Source organism: Odontomachus brunneus, unplaced genomic scaffold (genome assembly GCF_010583005.1).
Source record: "Odontomachus brunneus isolate Ranch 3 - 2012 unplaced genomic scaffold, Obru_v1 Obru_scaffold_063, whole genome shotgun sequence".
NCBI classification, from domain to species: domain Eukaryota; kingdom Metazoa; phylum Arthropoda; class Insecta; order Hymenoptera; family Formicidae; genus Odontomachus; species Odontomachus brunneus.
Window position 1 is genome coordinate 706,062 of NW_022639513.1, and position 18,857 is coordinate 724,918.

General features: G+C 33.4%; 6 protein-coding genes across 8 annotated transcripts; 3 read left to right on the forward strand and 3 right to left on the reverse strand.

The window, feature by feature from the left end:
* The first annotated feature begins 527 nt into the window (after positions 1-527).
* Positions 528-2,255, forward strand: LOC116846291 (biogenesis of lysosome-related organelles complex 1 subunit 5). The gene is made up of 4 exons (XM_032819947.1): positions 528-676; positions 792-874; positions 1,022-1,210; positions 2,058-2,255. The coding sequence occupies exons 1-4, from the start codon at positions 655-657 to the stop codon at positions 2,223-2,225; spliced, it is 462 nt and encodes a 153-aa protein (XP_032675838.1). The 5' UTR covers positions 528-654; the 3' UTR covers positions 2,226-2,255.
* A 31-nt stretch (positions 2,256-2,286) lies between these two features.
* LOC116846289 (transmembrane protein 199) lies at positions 2,287-5,132 on the forward strand. Its single transcript, XM_032819945.1, has 2 exons — positions 2,287-2,745; positions 3,434-5,132. Exons 1-2 carry the CDS (start codon positions 2,325-2,327, stop codon positions 3,697-3,699), a joined length of 687 nt encoding a protein of 228 aa, XP_032675836.1. The 5' UTR covers positions 2,287-2,324; the 3' UTR covers positions 3,700-5,132.
* A 119-nt stretch (positions 5,133-5,251) lies between these two features.
* On the reverse strand, positions 5,252-6,563 carry LOC116846290 (chromatin accessibility complex 16kD protein-like). Its single transcript, XM_032819946.1, has 2 exons — positions 6,298-6,563; positions 5,252-6,078 (listed from the first exon to the last, which is right to left on the reverse strand). The coding sequence occupies exons 1-2, from the start codon at positions 6,430-6,432 to the stop codon at positions 5,683-5,685; spliced, it is 531 nt and encodes a 176-aa protein (XP_032675837.1). The 5' UTR covers positions 6,433-6,563; the 3' UTR covers positions 5,252-5,682.
* Positions 6,564-6,708: 145 nt separating this feature from the next.
* On the forward strand, positions 6,709-11,065 carry LOC116846288 (putative GPI-anchor transamidase). Of its 2 annotated transcripts, none has more exons than XM_032819944.1 (5): positions 6,709-7,218; positions 7,287-7,892; positions 8,498-8,608; positions 8,694-8,929; positions 10,520-11,065. In XM_032819944.1, exons 1-5 carry the CDS (start codon positions 7,150-7,152, stop codon positions 10,866-10,868), a joined length of 1,371 nt encoding a protein of 456 aa, XP_032675835.1. In that variant the 5' UTR covers positions 6,709-7,149; the 3' UTR covers positions 10,869-11,065. The 2 variants fall into 2 exon arrangements, with proteins under 2 accessions (XP_032675835.1, XP_032675834.1); XM_032819943.1 differs by lacking the exon at positions 10,520-11,065 and adding an exon at positions 9,627-9,811 and having other exon boundaries at positions 8,694-8,954.
* LOC116846287 (chitinase-3-like protein 1) lies at positions 11,006-16,227 on the reverse strand. Of its 2 annotated transcripts, none has more exons than XM_032819940.1 (5): positions 16,071-16,227; positions 13,886-13,946; positions 13,137-13,804; positions 11,812-12,104; positions 11,006-11,650 (listed from the first exon to the last, which is right to left on the reverse strand). In XM_032819940.1, exons 1-5 carry the CDS (start codon positions 16,188-16,190, stop codon positions 11,236-11,238), a joined length of 1,557 nt encoding a protein of 518 aa, XP_032675831.1. In that variant the 5' UTR covers positions 16,191-16,227; the 3' UTR covers positions 11,006-11,235. The 2 variants fall into 2 exon arrangements, with proteins under 2 accessions (XP_032675831.1, XP_032675832.1); XM_032819941.1 differs by lacking the exon at positions 16,071-16,227 and adding an exon at positions 14,549-14,699.
* Positions 16,228-17,054: 827 nt separating this feature from the next.
* LOC116846293 (39S ribosomal protein L54, mitochondrial) lies at positions 17,055-18,307 on the reverse strand. Its single transcript, XM_032819949.1, has 3 exons — positions 18,151-18,307; positions 17,913-18,026; positions 17,055-17,466 (listed from the first exon to the last, which is right to left on the reverse strand). Exons 2-3 carry the CDS (start codon positions 18,001-18,003, stop codon positions 17,177-17,179), a joined length of 381 nt encoding a protein of 126 aa, XP_032675840.1. The 5' UTR covers positions 18,004-18,026; positions 18,151-18,307; the 3' UTR covers positions 17,055-17,176.
* Between the last annotated feature and the right edge of the window lie 550 nt (positions 18,308-18,857).

Genomic DNA, 18,857 nt, shown 5'->3' on the forward strand with positions numbered 1-18,857 from the left:
TTTCGAAATCGATTTCGATTCTTCACACACGATTAGTTTCACGAAAATATTTCTGTTTATGGAAGTGTTTTCTACTAATTATAACAAGGCCTTTATTCTTGAAATAGTTGCGTATACGTAAGTTTTACTGCGCAGGTTTAGTCATACCATAAAATAATTGCGCAATGAAAATTACGTATACGCAAAAATAAGTAGTAAGAAGTAGGAAGTAAGAGTAAGAAATTGACCAACCACAGTCGAATGTGAGAATAATCAACTATAATTGGTCAATTTCTTATTCTTACTTTCTACTTCTTACTGCTTACTTCTAATGTAGACGTCCCTTTAAGGGACGTCTACATTGGAAGTAAATAGCAAGAACTAGGAAGTAAGAGTAAGAAATTGACCAACCACAGTCGAATGTGAGAAGAATAATCAACTATGATTGGTCAATTTCTTATTCTTACTTCCTACTTCTTACTGTTTACTTCCAATGTAGACGTCCCTTTACTGTTACGAAAAGTATGTGTGGCTAGCTTTACGTCGGCTGTACGTCACTCCATGCATGCGTAGTGAGCTCCCGTCGCGGAAATCTCCTGAATTGCAGCGCTATTCGGGAGTGCAGAAGCGATATCTCGCGGTGCAAGGGACGTCGCAACCATTTTCATCGATAACATGTTTTCATCTATAATGAAAGGTGCAGCAATCATTACATGATTATTAATAAAACGTATACGTGTCCAGTAAACGGACGTATTCGTTATTAAGTATTACAGCAATACATCGTATTATACGCGATCACGTTTCCATAGACACGGGTGAAATCTGGAGCCGATTATTCGACCATCGTCCGTTCGTCCAAGGAGAAATCACATTCTTCTTGCGAGAGTTCCAGGTGAGCGATGATTATTGCTCTCGTGATTGTGTTACCTTCCGAAGCTATCGCTTGGAGTTTCAGTTATCGAATAAGACTAGTCCGATTTCGTAACCAAAAACAGCTGACTGACATTTGGAGTTCGATGTTTGGGCGTTCACGTTTTAGGAGAAGCGAGCCGACCGTGAGGTGGAACGTCTTTTTAAGATACTCGAGTACACAACAGAATTGAAGGAAAGCCAATTGGATCGCACTGAACAGCTCGGGGATTGTCATTTACCTAGTCTGAAAGCAAACGCGGATGTTGCATTGAGCATGTGTAATCGTGTTCTACAAAGAGAAGAGAATTTTGATAGTGTAAATATAAACAAATTAGATTTTTGACCTGTTCTTTTTAACTGCACTACTAAACCAGTGCAATAAGTTAAATAAGTATAAAGTGAAACAAGTATATTTTTTTTCACTCCAACTCATTGTACTAGTTTCAGCAGTGCAGCTAAAAAGATCACTTGTGTTTACAGTTAAAATTTTGTGCTATTAACACATTATAACTCTTGTGTATATTTTTTGCATTTATTTCTGATTTAACTGCCATGGTATGAAGATGTATTCGAGTGCGATTTGTTATTTTTTTGTAAAATACTTGGAATTATTTTCAAGAAACATTTGAGAATAGAGATTTGAAAAGATTGGGAAAAAGTAGGAGAGTGATCGAGTAAGAAAATGGGCATAAAGGAAATATGAATAAATAGTCACAAATATCTTTGGGAAACTGAAAATATGGTAGCTGACATCACCAAACACAGAAAAATAAAATTTTTGTATTTTAGCCAACTTAAGATAAAGGTAGTTTAATATTTTTTTATCTATTTTCAAACTTTATCTCTTAGAGAAAGTTTTCAAAGAAAAAATAATGGGCTATAATGTGTTAACAGCTTAATGTGTTAATAGCTTAATGAATATAATAAATATAATAATAAATATATTAAATATAATAAATATTAAAGAACAGTTTAATTAATATGCAGGGTGTTTCTTAAGTTTATTTATAGTTAAAATTGTTTTATAAAGTTTTATAAAGTTTTTAATATCTTATTATCTTTAAAATGAGATCACACTTGAGATCCTTTGAGATCATATGCTTTAAAATATTGGACAGTACTTAAGAAACATCTTGTAGATGTTATGCTCTTTCTTTCTATAGGATAGTGTTCTGAATGGAAACAGATTAGTCAGAAGGAAGGAATGGGAGAAATTTGTAAATGATATGAGCGATAAGTGTCAAAGAGTGGATCAAACCTTCCAAGAGAAAGAGAACGAAATACAGGAGTTCTATATCGACTTGGAGAAAAAATTGCATATTACAGTATAGGACAATACATTCCCAAATCTGTCCATACAAATCTTACTCTAGCATTGAACCAATTAATGACATATTCCTCAGAAAAGTTTGCATAGATCTCACATAAACATGCCAATAGAATCAATCACGGATCCTACTATAAGAATCAAGTCAGCTAAGCTGACTGATTTCATCATGAAAAATGTAGGAGAGTCAGATAATGCGCCGATTGGAATCATATCTTTAATCCAATCTAAGGAATCTAAAATGAAGATTGCAAATGCTACATTGAAATTGGAGGATCTCATGTGGCTGAACAAATATTTGAAAGATAATAGAGAGACTGGAATGGAGAAAATTTACCTGCACAATCTTTTAGATATTTCTGACGTGATACTGCCGTCGCCAGAAGTCACAGCACGGAATCCAGAGTTGGAAGCTAGAATGAAAAAGTTAAGAGCGCAAGAAAATACTAGAAAATATCAAGCAATGACAAAAAATATTGATTCCGTACGGAAGTTCCTGCCCGAGGACAGCATCGCATATCAAAGTAAATCAAATATATTTTTTCTGTATAATACTAAAAAGATATTCTAGTTTAGATAGCCAAAATAGAAGACTCCTATAAATTTTGTTCTAAAAAAATAAATAACGATATTTATACAGAGTTTTTATTACTTATCATTATTTTAAGAATTAAAATTAAAAATAAATTCTGTTGCAGGTTGTTTGTGCTAAAATGCCTCTAACTAACTGATAATACTATAGCTCGTGTAATAATCTGAAACAAATAAAATAAGAAAACTAAAAAACTATTAAATTTGCTAAAGGATGAATCTAAATCCTTTAGAAAATTTCCAAAGTTAGTATTTTTCCTTAGACACAAAATAAAAGAGAAAGGAGATAAATGAGACTTGTAACTTTTTTCTCATTACTTTAAACTATCTTATTTATTTTAAACTATTGTAATGTTATCTATTAGTTAGAGACGACACCGCATTTAGCACAAAAATCTGAACAAAATTTTTTAAAACAGAACTTTTTATACTTAAAACAGTGATAAATAGTATGATCAAAGGTCTAAATTTTTATTAATCTACATTCTTATTAATATCTTTATTCATTTCTTTGAAAAAAATCGTGAAAACCTCTTATATTTTCGGCTATTTAAACCAGAACCTCCCTTTAATAATTTCTATTTCTTTTCTATCTTTCTTTCTCTTAATGTGTCTTTGCAGTGAAGCAGCTAAACAAACAACTTATTGCCGTTGCGCAGTTTATATTTTCCGTGATGGCTGGCTTCGCTTTTGGATTCATTGGAGTGGAACTCCTGATTGGGGACTTAGATTTTGGATTTAGGTTACTTTTAGGTATAATATGTGCGCTAATTATAGCATTAGCTGAGTTTTATTTTCTGGCTCTGAAATTAAACGAGCTCGATAATTTCGAAATATCTGTGAATCTGTTAAATGTCAATGTCAAAACAAAGTTGCATCAGGACTAACGTGCAAATTTCATTTGTTCGATTATTTTAGTGTATCTCCAGGGAAAAGAGATTATATATGAAAATTTTGTCTTTGGCAATACATAATCATATGTATTATATATATACATTATATATATATATATATATATATATATATATATATATATATATATATATATATGTGCTGATATTGGAAAAATGCTGTTATAAAACAAATACAATTGAAGTAAATGCTTAAATTCTTAGCAACTCGTAATGTTTAATTAACGTTCAATTGAATGTAACTATTTCTTTCTTTCTTCATTCAACATTTTGTCTGTATGTATATAGACATGTGTATTTATATATGATCATAGATATATGTGATTATACATGAGCTTTATATATATAATCTTTATGTGATCATATATAATCCTATATAATCTTTTTTCTCTCTTTTTGGTTATATAATAAATAGGACGGAGAACTAACATTATCTTGAACACTAATAAATAAGTTATTTGACATTATACTAAATTTATGTTGTATATAACATAAGAATGTTAGCAATTCTACAAAAGACATTGTTACAAAAGACATTGTATCATTACTAAAAGACAAAATCAACGACATAGACCAAGCATTTTCTCCAGAAAGCAAAGCCAGAAATTGGCAGTTTGAGACAAAATAAGAAAGCTATTTTGCATCTACTGCTTTCTCATTCTATCTTAGAATGTCTGTCAAGAATCGCTATATTTGTGCTACAGTAATCAGGTTAAGTGTATGTTTATAAAAAAATATGTAAAAGGAAAAAAAGGAAAAAAAAATATATGAAAGAAATATAAAAATATAGATAAAAAGTTTTATTAACCCAAGTTTGCTATATTTGAGTCCTTGGTTTGCAATATTCCACTTTGTAAGACTGTTAGACTTTTTTATTTATTATTTTTATTTTAATTAATGTTTTTAAGCTCATAGTATAGGAATAAGTTTTATAAAAATACTATATCACATTATATTAACTAAACTATTATAATACATAATCTCTGTTTTGTGCCTATAAAATTGAATTTCATCCAATTTGTGTCATAAATGTATGCCACAAATGCAACAAAAAACCATTATTGTTTTAACAATTTTATTATTCGTATCTTTTCTTTCACTGTTTACAGCTAAAGGTAGGTTAGGTACCTATGTTTGCTGTCATATAAGCTGAGTGAGAAGAAAGCAGTAAACACAAATCAACTTTCTTTTTTAGTCACAAACTGCCAATTTCCAGCTTCACTCGCCACTATAATAAAAATATACGAATGCTTGGTTTATATGTAGGTATATATATTGTTAAACAAGATATATTAAGACAACAGCTGTTCATTCCTATTTTAACCATAGTTTTGTTCATGTTGCTTGTACTTTTGATACTTTTACATCTGTTGTACATTGGATTTCTTTTTAAAAAGAAGAGCTCTTATTGGATTTCGTTTATTTGCATCTGATATGCAACAGACATTAGGTGCAAAAATGTCAATAGTGCAAGCAATGCGAACAAATCTCTCGACTTTATACTGTTACTTCATAAATAAAAGTGTGGTATTATTAGTGTAAAAATTTATTTAATAATTATTCATTTTATACTATTAAATGATTAATGTACATTGTACAATGTGTGCAGAATATAAATGATGCGAATATACAATTGACATATATTTGCCACCTCTTTATGTGCATGTATAAAAATAACAATAGTTTTAAAAAAATTTTTTTCCTGAAAATTTCCAGCTGAGAAGGCTGAGAACTTTAGCCTAAAATGACTACTAATCATAGTCATATTATTGATATGACTATGATTAGTAGTCATATTAATTCCATATTGATACACCAATGCAATCAGTGAGATGACAATGCATTCTCTCACAATGATAACATATTTTATATCCAAAAATAGAACTTTACGCGTAGAAAACATCGCAGACTGATTTAAATTGAAATGGTCTTTGCCAGACACGGAGACTGGACAGGCACTCATCTCTTGCTGTCATCCTCACTGTCACTTTTAACACTACTTTCACTTTTCTCACTGACTGAAGTACCATTCTCTTTGCTCTCACTTTCGCGCTCACTGGTCGAAGAATTTCCATTCTCCGCTTTCGTCTCATCACTATCCGAGCAGGAGTCCGTGTCCGAATCACTGTCGCTGTCAGAATCCGAGCTGCTTTCGGAGGAGTTACTGCGGGACTCGTTCTTGGCCGCCATCATTTCTTTGAACTGTCTGACGGTGATCTTTCTGGGCATTATTTCCCGGAGAAACTCCAATGTATCGTTTGTCTGCACCTCCTCCGCTAAATGTTTGTAATCCAGCGAGGATCCCTTGTTGCTCTGCATGTGCGCCTCTTCTGTCAAATAATGTATGAAGAGTTCCTGCGGAATGCATATCAAAGGGGTATGTAACAAAGGCTGTGTTCGGGGAGACGCCATTTAGCGCTATGAGCGTCTTCTGTCCTTGTTTAACTTTCAGGAACAAGGACAGAGCACACTCATAGCGCTAAATAGCGTCTCAACGAACGCAGTTATAATTTAATACTTTTAAAATTTAATACACACACTTCTCGCCTATAGCACACGCGCGAGTTTCCTTACCGTAGCTTTTGTAACCAAGTACAATCCGTCCTGCCCGACTGTGTCAACGTAAGGAGAGCTCTTCATAATCGTTTTTACCCTCGAGATGGGCAAGCGTAACTCTTTTATCTTTGTAGGAGAAGTCTGCGTGGACATTATTGTATTTATTTTCGACTAAAAAAGTCCGGGAAAGTGAGATATTACTCAAACACAATTAAAAAGCCGGCAGCTGCACGAGCAGCTGGCGAGTAGCTAACGGCCCAGGATTGTCAGGATTCTAGAACCAAGCTCAAGGCCTGTAGTCTGTTCTTTTTAGCTGCATATATCACATAGATGAGTATTGCAATATTCGACATTATTGGAATATTTACAGATGATTACCAAATAGTTATAATATAAAATAGTACTTTAAGTTTTGATGCTGTAAATTTATCTTATAAAATGTTTAAATGTTTCTATAAATATTACAAATGTGGCTTTAATGATGAAATAGTTACAAACACAGTTAGATGTTTTTTCAATCTTCTGAAATTTGTACATTATTGCTTGTCTAACATATCGGTCTAACATATCCGGTTTGTAAATGTTGTCAAAGTTTCTAAATTGATGATTTTTAAGTTTTAAAAATGTTTTTCAAGTTTGACGTTATATGGCGCATTATGTTTTCTAAAATTGGCGAGAGGTGGCTTCTTAAGTCTTCCGATTTGGCGCATTAATGCTTCTAGTAGTTTTGGCAATCTGTCTGACAGTTCGATTCTAGTCGTGTTGAGTAATTCAATTCGGCGATGTGTCAATTTATACGTTGAAAGATAGTGTTATATTTTGTATTTATAAACTTTTTATAGACAGTTTGTTAATTAATGTTTGGAGAGGATGAAGGTGCATTCAGTATCTTGCGTGTTGATATTGTTTCCTCTCTTAATGACATGTCATACGTGGGAGGTTCGTTTCTTTTCTTACATTACAATTAGATTTTCTTATTTTCTGCTTAATGATTATTGATCTTATAGATATCAGATAACTTTGCAAAAACTGAACATTCCAACAATTGGGCTGTTTTGGTCGATACGTCGCGCTTCTGGTTTAATTATCGCCACGTTGCGAACGTTTTGTCTATTTATCGAAGTGTCAAACGCTTGGGAATACCAGACTCGCAAATCATTCTTATGATAGCCGATGATATGGCGTGCAATCCCAGGAATCCGAGGCCGGCAACTGTTTTCAATAATATCAAGCAACATATTAATGTTTACGGCGATGATGTGGAAGTAGACTATAGAGGTTATGAAGTAACTGTCGAAAACTTCGTGAGATTGTTGACTGGTCGTTTAGCACAAGAAACGCCCAGATCAAAGAAACTGTTGACCGATGAAGGCTCAAATATCCTGATATATTTAACTGGTCATGGTGGCAATGGATTTTTAAAGTTTCAAGATTCTGAGGAGATCACAAGTCAAGAGCTGGGAGATGCTTTAGAGCAGATGTGGCAAAAACGGAGATATCACGAGATTTTATTTGTTGTTGATACTTGTCAAGCAAGCTCAATGTATGAGAAATTTTACTCGCCAAATATTTTAGCAGTTGCATCCAGCTTAGTAGGAGAAGATTCTCTTTCTGTAAGTCATCATCAACAAGATTTGATAATAACTAGTTAATTTAAAAGTTAAGTTAAAGAACAAGAAGTTAGAGAAGAATTAAAATTAGTTAATTTTCTACTTAAACTAGTTACTTTAAAAAGCATTAAATTATTAACTTTTTTAAATGCAAAATAATTTATTAATATTAAAATTATTCCAAATTGTTTATGCATAGAATAAAAACAATTAAAATTAAAGCTAGTAGAATTTTTTATCTTTTAAAGTGACAATATTCTTGTATGAAATTCCAAATACAAAATTGTATCTTTTTGTGAAAGATCACCTTTTCATTATATTCTACAAAAATTTAATCTAAATTAAATTATATAAATAGTTAAATATGCAAGAAATATATGTTGCTTAGCATAATTAACTTTTAATTTAAATAAAGTAATTTTAATCTTTCATTGAGTTAATTTTTGTTTATGTAACTTTTAACTTAGCTAAGTTAATTTTATAGGTCAACTTAAAATTTAGTTGAAAAATATTTAATTTACTTAACTCTAGTTATCAACTAGTACTTAATTATACAATTGTATTCAAATGGTTTAATGTATATAACATCTCTCTTGTTGTGTTTTCAGCATCATGTGGACCCAGCCATAGGTGTTTATATTATAGATCGATACACCTATTATGCATTAAATTTTCTGGAAAAAGTAGAGCCGTCTAGTACTAAAACATTAGGAGAATTTGTAAGTGCTTTATTCTTATGATTTTAACATCAGATTTTTTAATCTTTCCTGTCACACTTTTTTCCAAGAATACTTAATTTTTCAGTTGAAAGTTTGCCCAAGGGATTACTGCCTATCCACAGTCGGTGTAAGAAGAGATCTCTTCAGAAGGGATCCAGATAAAGTGCCGGTAACAGATTTCTTTGGATCACTTAGGCCAGTGGAGCTTACGACGAATGTAGTCAATGTTTTGCCCATCAAAGCTAATCGCACGAAAATTCAGGATCCAGAAAGGAAATATAGCTATGTTGCACAATTTCCTGCTGTATCGCAATATACGTGAATAATAAGAATAATCAAAAGTTCCGTAAGTTTACTATATCCCGGAACATTTTTATTTAGTTTGAATGGAAATTTTATTTCCACTAAACTGATACAATGTATCAGTTGCTGATGATTAGTTGATCGTATGTCATTCGTAGTCCAGTTTTTTTTATATCGTATTGCTTTCTGAGCAATCTAGTCATCTAACTTCTCTTATGACGAATTTGACTGGAAGCACTAGTGCGCATCATTGCATACTAAGGTCGTTTCATAGTCTGTTCTTATACTTAAGATTGTCTTAAATTTGCTCCCGAATGCTCCGTAATTAGTGTAACAATTTAGCATCTGAAGATAAATATAAAATGATTTTAAATGTAAGATAAAATTCTATTAACACAGGTGAAATATAAGAACAGACTATAAATTGGCCTTAGTGTGCATTAGTGCGTACTAGTGCTTCCAATCGAATTCGCTATTAGGAATAAGAAAAGAAGAAAGAAAGATAGAAATATACAATAATACGATAAATAATGTTAGATTGCAACTTTCTAGGAATTCGCGTTTGTTTCACTGTTTTTTACTAGGCAATTATGCATGCATATATTAATTCTTGGAAATTTCACTATTCTAAAGCAATAATCAAGCGGATCGTGAATATCTTTGCCTTGACCTAGATCAGCACAGATCAGTGAAGTGATTTTTATAAAAATTGTAGCTTGTGTGGAAACATCAGTCATACATGATAAACGATTCTATGTATAGCACTGAATGACGTATGGCATTGCATATCAACTTAGCAGAAAATGGGATTTCCACTATGACTGATTGTGTGTTTGTATATAAACAGTTTTATGAGACGAAAATATATTGATTGAGTGCCAGTCTCGCACGATACTCTCACTTGGATAAACGATTTATTGTTTCCCAGCCCATCTGTGCAGCATATACATACATTAGATATCAACTGATAAGAATTTGCTGCCACTTAAAGTAAGTATTAGTTGAATTTAGCAAGAATAAGGCTCCATGATAAACAGGCTGCGTCTCGATATTCAATTTTAGTACTGGAAATATGTAGTATACACAACATGAACTTTAGATTTTCAGCATTGATAGTGAATATCAGGATACAGTCACAGTTGCAATTGAAAAAGTAAGAGTCAGTGTGCATGCGTTTTGTGTGATGCAACAAATAAATTTATTATAGACCAATTTCTTTAATCAGGATGCTATTTTAATATTAATAATTGATCCAAATGTTTGGATTAATTGTCAATATTAAAATGACATCCTGATTAAGAAAATTTATCTATAATAAATTTATTAATTATACTAAAACACATTGTGTATTGGTTCTTACTTCTCCGATTGCGTAAGTACATATTCTTTATGTAAAATCCTGATCTTTGTCCGGGCCTATCTGTTTATAGCAAATCGAGTCGTTATTACGCGCAGAATCGAGCCGGTCAAGAAGTTCACTTCGGTTTTCTCAAGTTTATCTCAACAATCGTATCAAACTTCTCACCTGATGCAACAGATAGCTAATGCCGTGCAATTGTAGTAATCAACGGTAATTGAGGATAATTGTCATCGAAATATGCTGCAGATGCGGTACACATTTTGTTGGACTTTGTGGCTGCTAACCAGCACCACGACTCACGCCTATATAACGAAACAAACGTTCATAGAAGTGCACGAGATGAGTTCTAAGGAGTTCTCGCCCACCGACCAATTGGCTCCGATCGATCCAGCATTACATGCTTTCCCCACGACACCAACTGTACCTCTTTTGCCGAATTGCGTGAAGCAAGGCTATTTGCGCGATCCGTTCAATTGCGGCAAGTTTTACCGTTGCGACTACGATCGCGACGTACCAATGGCGTTTTACTGTCAATCGGGACTGATATTTAATACGCTCACCGAATCGTGCGATCGTCCTCAGTACGTACAGTGTTGACCGTATGTGGCTGTATGTGTTGGCCGAGGGTGTATATGTAATGTGACGTGAGTAATATCGCACGATCTGGATACTGAGTTACGCATAAGACGACTCGCACGACAAATGTACTGGGAAAAAGTTGCTTTTTACTATAATTGAACATGAAGATATATTTAATTATAATATTTACATACGTAATACAGAATTTAAAAAGATATTTGTTTTTTTTTATCTTGTACAGGGTGTATCAAGTACAAGCATTGCTGTCGTCGTTTATCTTTCATGAAACTTTCCTTCTTGCAAACGCTACTGGGAATTGCGGGTGGTTGCGTCGTTAGTGGTTGTTCCGTTTGCGGTCCATCGTTATATAGCATCGTCCAATCGTTTATTTTGGGCAATCCTGAACATTGTCTTTAAAATCGCAAGCGTTGATTTTGGTATTAAAGACCAGCCCTGGCGCACAGTTGAATTTATGTGGTTCTAGTGTACCATGATTGTTAACGCATTGGTAAAACACGCTACAATCTTTATCATCTCTCACGAAACCTTCCTTCTTGCAAACGCCACCGGGAATTGCGGTTGGTGGCTGGGTCACTGGTGGTCGTTCCGTTTGCGGTTTGTCGGTCGGATCAGGGTTAGGCCGTGGTGGCGGTATTGTTCCTCTTATGCCAGCGTTCAATGTTTTAAGTAAGGGATACTTCTCACCGCACAAGCCATTAAAGTCGTCAGTTTCGATACTCCACATCATCGCACCGCCGAGACCCCTTTTCTTAATATAGTCAGTCTTCTCCATGAGAGAGCTGCAAAACGACAGACGGTATGTAATGCTTGCGTCACGTCGAATATCTCCGCTCGATAGGAGAGACACCGTATCGCAAGAACGGAACGGAAGAGATCTTGCGTGTTATTGAAATTATAAGAAATGCGATGCGAGAGAATAAATTGTTAAAAAACAACTTACGTTACGTCATCGTAGCCCATCCATTGATTGTCCTTATAAGCGTACGGGGTGCGATGCTCCTTATCACGGACAACGGTCCATCCGCCCTGCTTCAAGGCAACGCAGATCTCGTTGTAGCCGAACATTCCATTCTCGCGAGTCCATTGTCCAGCGGTGCCGGGTCCGGTCGTAGGAGCTCCAAGTCCGGTCTTGGTCCTGTCGGCGAGGGTGAACGTTCTGGCGTAGAATGGCACACCGACGATCAGTTTGTGGGGCGGGCAACCGTTGTTCAACCAATAATTCACACATTCGTCCTGCGGGAAGGAAGATGTTATCAGCAAATATTAGAATTCGTCGTTTATAAAGGGCGTTAATAGTCGTTCTTTGAAACTCACTTGACCCAAGTGAGATACTTAGATTTCAATTTAGAGTTAGATATAAGTTTTTCTTTTATAAGCGATTCAACTTATAAAAGTTTTACTTTTATAAGTTGGGTCGCACGATTACAAATATAATGTCACGTTTATCGTATGATTTAACTAAAAAAACTCTTAGATTTAACTCTAAATCCCGATCTGAGTATCGTACATGAGGCAAAAGCACGACAATTACGAGTGTCAGGCCCGTATTAAGTCATTTTTTTAAATTTGTTCCAAATACGATACATTTAAATTTAAAATTCGATGTGAGTTTTTCAGTTGAACCACAATTACAAATATAATTATACAATTAAACTGAAAAACTCACATATCTAACTTTAGATTTAAATCCGAATACCTCACGTGAGACAAACTTCAAGTAAAAGCTATTAACACCATAGACCTGCATTAATAGTCGTAACTTGAAACTTGCTACAGATAAGAAAGTCATATTTGAATTTAGAATTAAATATGGTCGAGTTTTTTAATTCATCGATGGATCCCAATCTGAATTTTTCAGTTAAACTGCAATTATAAGTGTCATGGATATTGTAGAATTCAAATGAAAAATTCTGATATAATTTAAAATTCAGACTAGAGTATCTCAAATTTAATTCGAGCCATGTTAATAGTTGTTACTTGAAACTTGCCTCAGATGAGATACTCAGATATGAATTTAGAATAGAGTTAGTGCGAGTTTTTCAGTTGACTCGCAATTACAAATATAAATGTCGCGTATTCTATACGATTAAAATGAAAAATTCAATTCCAACTCAAATATATTTACACTTAAAATATCTTTGAGTATTTTGACACAAGTTTTAAGTAATTAATATTATAGATTATAATAGATTATTAATACAGCAAAGCGATTCAATATCAACCACCGTTTCGATAAGTTACCACAGAAAGAACTGATATACTTACGACATTGAGCTTAAGATCGTTTCCGGTCTCGCCCGTGCGTGGATAAAGCGGAGCATTGTGTCCGGTTTGCTTCTCCCATGAACCGTGTAAATCGTACGACATTATATTGATAAAGTCCAAATGCTTGGAGATTTCGGCAATGTCATAAGATTGAGAGGCGGAAGATTCAGCGGCACCCACGGCGGCAGTAAGGAGCAATCCGTGTGGTGCGTATGCAGCTTTGGTTTCCTTGAGTAAGATCGAGAAATTATCTTTGTCTTCTGGTTTGCCGCCACGTTGATTGGGATACTCCCAGTCCAAGTCCAGACCGTCAAATCCGTGTTTCAGACAGAAGTCCTTGGTACTTTCGACGAAATTCTTACGGAGCGCCGGACTGGCGGCCATTGTGGAATATCTGGCGGATCCCTCGTTCCATCCACCCATGGCGATGAGACACTTGGTATCGGTGTTCTTGCAAAGCTTGACGAATCTGCCTATAGCGCCTTTACCATAATTATCTGAGAGCTCATTCCATGAGTCCAAGACTCTCACATGGCCAGTTTCGGCCAACCCGATGAAGGAGAAGATGAGATGGGTACAAAGAGTCGGGTCGATGTCTTCAACATCGAATTTACCTTGTCCTGGGCGGTAAACGGCCCAGCTACCAAAGTAGCACACGATCTTGTCCGCTGTGTGATCGAAAAAAACAATGCTGTATTAATTCCACTTGCTTCATATAGCAGAAGAAACTCTAATTAATCAATACTTACTATTAGCTTGTGCAACGGAAGCCAAAGCAGCTAATGCTGCGAGAAGGATCCAACGATTCATCTGTAAATTCGTTGTTTAGCGAGATGACCTTTTGCTTTTGGAATCTTAATCCGTATTAATAGTCGTCACTTGTAACTAACAAACGAACTAACAAACTGAACACTTTACACATGAGGCGAGTTTCAAGTAACAACTATTAATACAAATTTCAGATTTAGACCTTCGACACACAAGCGCGTGCGCGTACTAATCGAATCTCTCTGTCATATTTCTTTTAATCACACGTATCGGGTTTCGCTGTCTTCTTTCCTCTCGTTCTTATCGATACCGAAACTTTATTGATTTTTAAACGCGATAAGCGTATCAATCGATCGTTAGAGCAGACTAATGCTACAATTGTAGACAGAATCGCAAGTCTCGTAACTAGTTCTCGTAAAATTCGTAAGAATTTATGAATAGATACAATTCTATACATATCATATGTTATACGATTACTTGTAAATATCGTAAAGTACGTGAAATCGTAGATATTTACGAATGATTATATGATACAGTACGTATAGAATTGTAAATCTATTTACAAGTCCTTACAAATTTTATGAGAGCAAGCTACGAATCTTACGATTCTGTTTAGAATTGCAGTATAAGTAAGATGTTCTTACCTTGCGAGCGATATTCGATTTCTATGGTATTATTTTCCCTAAATAAAACCGAAATTTCACTTGCCGACTCGGCTTATATACTCTGCTGATATCAATACAATTATCGCTCGTTTAGTTCGTTTGACAATGATATAAGGTCGATAAATTAATACATTAACACAAGTCTGTACATATTGTTATCATCATCGTATAAGAACACACAGGTGCACCGGACGTCACTACGTAATTTGTTCTTTGTTTCTACTTCATTTTTCAATTTTTTTTTCTTTGAACAGTTGATTCTACAATTAAGTCAACAGACCTGACCCGCCGTTTTGGCGTAAGTATTACGTTTAAACGTTCTGCATCGAATTGTGCAAAATAATCGATTATCGGGGCATATTTCTTCGAAAGTTTGCTATTACCGCTATTATAACGATGAAAAATATGATAGTGCAATATTTATAATACCATATATACATATATAGTATAACTGATGTAGAATCAAGAAAAGAAGAGAGCGATTTAACGTTATTTTTCACTTGTCTTATTTACGTTTGCTGCATTACGCGCGAATTTGCTGTTACGTAAATTTTTCACAAGTGCGAAGCGTTATCGAGCAACAATGTACAATTGAAGCAACAATGTTACGAAAGAAATGTGTAATTACGAACAGATGTTACATTAACTGCACGCGAATGAAAAATCGCGTCACTAAATTAACGCAATTAACATTTTACTCTCCAAATTTCCTGGAGTGGAATCTCATATAAAACGAATAAAAGGTGGCATTATTTTCATTCAAAATAATAAAATGAAAATACTGCCACTCGAGATCGTAAGAGTGAACACTTCTCTCATACTTAGAACGGAATGGATTCTTTTGTCTTTATTTAGCCCTTATAGAAATATCATACTAAGAATCATTGATAATTACTTATTTTCAGTATTAAAAATACTGGATAATAAGTAATTATCAATGATTCTTAGTATAATATTTTTATAAGGGTGTTAGAAAGAAAGACAAAGACACATGTTTAAGTTTTGCTTAGGTAATTATGCAGTATAGGGGATGCAACTCGACCTTAACATATATTGTAAAAGTCACCCTCTTGAATAACTTTAAAAAGGTTTTAGCCGTCGCCCATTGTTTATTAAAAAGTTATTAATAAAAAAGTTTCACATTAATAACGTACAGTTTCATTATTCGAGCTGCATAATTATCCTTTTTTTGTTAATAACTTTGTAATAAACAACGAGCAAGGTTAAAATCTTTTGAAGGTTACTCAGGAGGGTGATCTCTATAATATAAGTCAAGAGCATCGGAGATACTTTCCCTAAAGTAAATAATTATCGCTCTAGATTCCAATTTAAATTTAAGCTCTCGAACTGTCGTAATCTTCTCAGTCAGATCAGTAATTCGACTCGATTATTCAATCGTCTATGCAATGTATGAATGAGAATCGAAATCAAAACTGAGACAGAGAGAAAGATTAAAAATATATTTACAATAAACGCCTTATAGAACTTAATTCTTAATTACCTTTGACTGCGCTGGTAAGTCAAAGTAGTTTTCTCTCGTTGGGCGTATCTCGATAGTACTTTTAAACGGTTGAAAATAATCTACTGATTGCGACGAATGATATTCTGATAGTCTCACCATTCATATCGAATGTGAGTCTATTAACGTGATATTTATACCTTGCCACAGTAAAAGTCTACAATTGCAAACAAACTAAATCGCAGGGGAATTACGATAATGCTGAACACTTCCTTGTACGTGGTACGAGACAACACCCAATTTATCACTAATTATGAATCTATTCTACGCAATGTGACACGCTGATTACAGTGGATAGGCTCGTCTATGTACTTAAGATGTTTATACCTTTCAGTACATGTCATAAGCCGACTGCTTTAATCAATTTTTAGGTGAGTCATTCTAATCGTAATCTTGGTCCCTGCTTGTACGATTGTGGCAACGAATAGTAGCAAAGTGTCCAGATGTTCCGTTTTTATAGAGATCCGATTTTTCACCCTTTATTCCGGATTTTTTTAACGCTATTTAGGACGTCGATTTCCTAGATTCGGCTAATATTAATATCTAAAAATCTATATGGTAATTTACAAAATGGTAAAGGACTTTTTTGTTCAGTTTGATTAAATATGTAAGTATGCAACGGCAGACGGCGCCAATGCAGCTCATCTACTATATTGCGCGTGATCATTCATCAATTTTTTTTAATTAATATCTCGACTATTATTGCGAATATCGCAAAACGGCACAGGACTTTCTTACTCATCTCAATCCGTTCTACGTTCTCACCAAGGGTCATCATGGAGGTTCGGGACACCCTGTATATGTGTATGTATATACTTTTTAAATCCCTCTTGATCTACACATTTACGAATTGTTTCAAACTTGAGGCTGGGAAATTTGGTCACCTCAGTAGTAGTACAGCATAAAGCTTACAATTTGCATCACAAAATTTGTTAATAGCAAACGCACAAATAAATGACAACAATGTATAATATAATAATTATTTTCATTTTTCACCTCTCGATATTTTCACTGACTTACAATACAAAAACAATGATGCTTATAAACGCATCTTAATATTAGTCTATATACTTTTTGTATAGTATTAATTAAAATTTCTTAGTTCCTTTGATTAGATTGTTTCTCCTTAACCCTAATTTTCGTAATCTTCTCCAGTATTGCTTTGTATTTTGGTCCATTTGTTCTAAACTTGGAGCAGGGCCAGTTCTAAGAGTCCACAACCAACTAGGATATTCTGAATCTGCCTTTATCTTGATATCTTCTCCTCCTTCCTTCAATAGGTTTGTTCCACATACATGAGTTTGAAGCCTGTGAGTATCTGTTTCCACAGGTAATTCCTTTTTTGGCATTGAAGCCATTATCTTCTTTGGTTTCTTCACTAAATTTTGTTAAAAAAAAATTTATCATTATTCTTATTATTATAAGTTTTGAAATAACTTAGAATTATTTGAAGTAACTTAGAGTTAACCATAGATATATTAATATATGACTTTATCATCTATTTTATCATCGATAAATATGATCAACAAATAAGGATGTTTACTGAATATGCGGTTCACTTTTATATACAAGTTCTATAACCAGTCTTTTCAAACAGTAAATTATATCATACATACCCGTTAATATCATACAATAATAACATTATATCAATGTCATAATTTTTCACTTAGCAATATAACTGTCATATATAACTTGTATTATATTATATTTAATATGTATTTACAATATCTTTACTTCAGTGGAAAATTATAATGTTATTATTATTTCATGTTCACTGAGAATTTATTAATTAATGTAATATTGATAGCAATTGAAATATCTTACTTGAGTCAGATTTTGATTGTGTTGCATATTGAATCGATATCATAGAATGGTTTTTTGGAAACCGAAAAAGCCGATAAATCATAGAATTCATTTTCTATTTAGCCTATGAAGGACCTGTGTTTAAATAAATAAATATTAGAAAGTTAGGTTAAATAAAATTGAAAATAATATAGCATTTTGTCTATAAATTTCTCTCTTCTTATAGAAGATGTATTATAGTCATGTTTTCTTTTTTTACCTATTTATTCTATAATATATTTCTAATATATTATTTCTAATATATTATTTAGATTTATACACAAAACTTCTAATTTTCTGTGAATTACACAACCTCAATCTTCTATAACCAGTGATGTCTCGTAGCGGTCGAGTTTCGAACTTATACAGTGTATTGATATATGACACCGCTAGATGGCGCTAGGTAGCCATTAGACGGCTATTATAACGAGAACCAAATATTATCAAAAGATTCTAGTTCTATAAGCTCCGCTACGAGTCGCCACTATTTTTAATCCGAAATCGAGGTCGTAGTTGAATTTAATGAGATAAATCAAAATTTTTTTCTTTTAAATAGTATAATTCAACAGATCTCAATAATTTGTTTGTGCGATTAAAAATTGTCTAATATAATTATTTATAAACGATACGATTACTTGGTAAATTCACATTTCTCAGGTAAAGTTATTTTTTGGAAGAATGATTAATATTAAAATTCTCTAGATATATTTTGGAGATACATATACATTATTTTAAGCAGAAATTTTAATCTAACTGAATTGATTAATAAATAATTATTTAATTTATCTGAAAAGTGCATCCTTTATTTTAAAGTTTAAACTATCGTCTCTATTTCTTTGAAAAAAAGAGAAAGAATTAAAGACAACTTTTAGACTAGCGACTTCTCGCTTTGATGAATCATTTTGCAATTCATATAAAATTGACCGT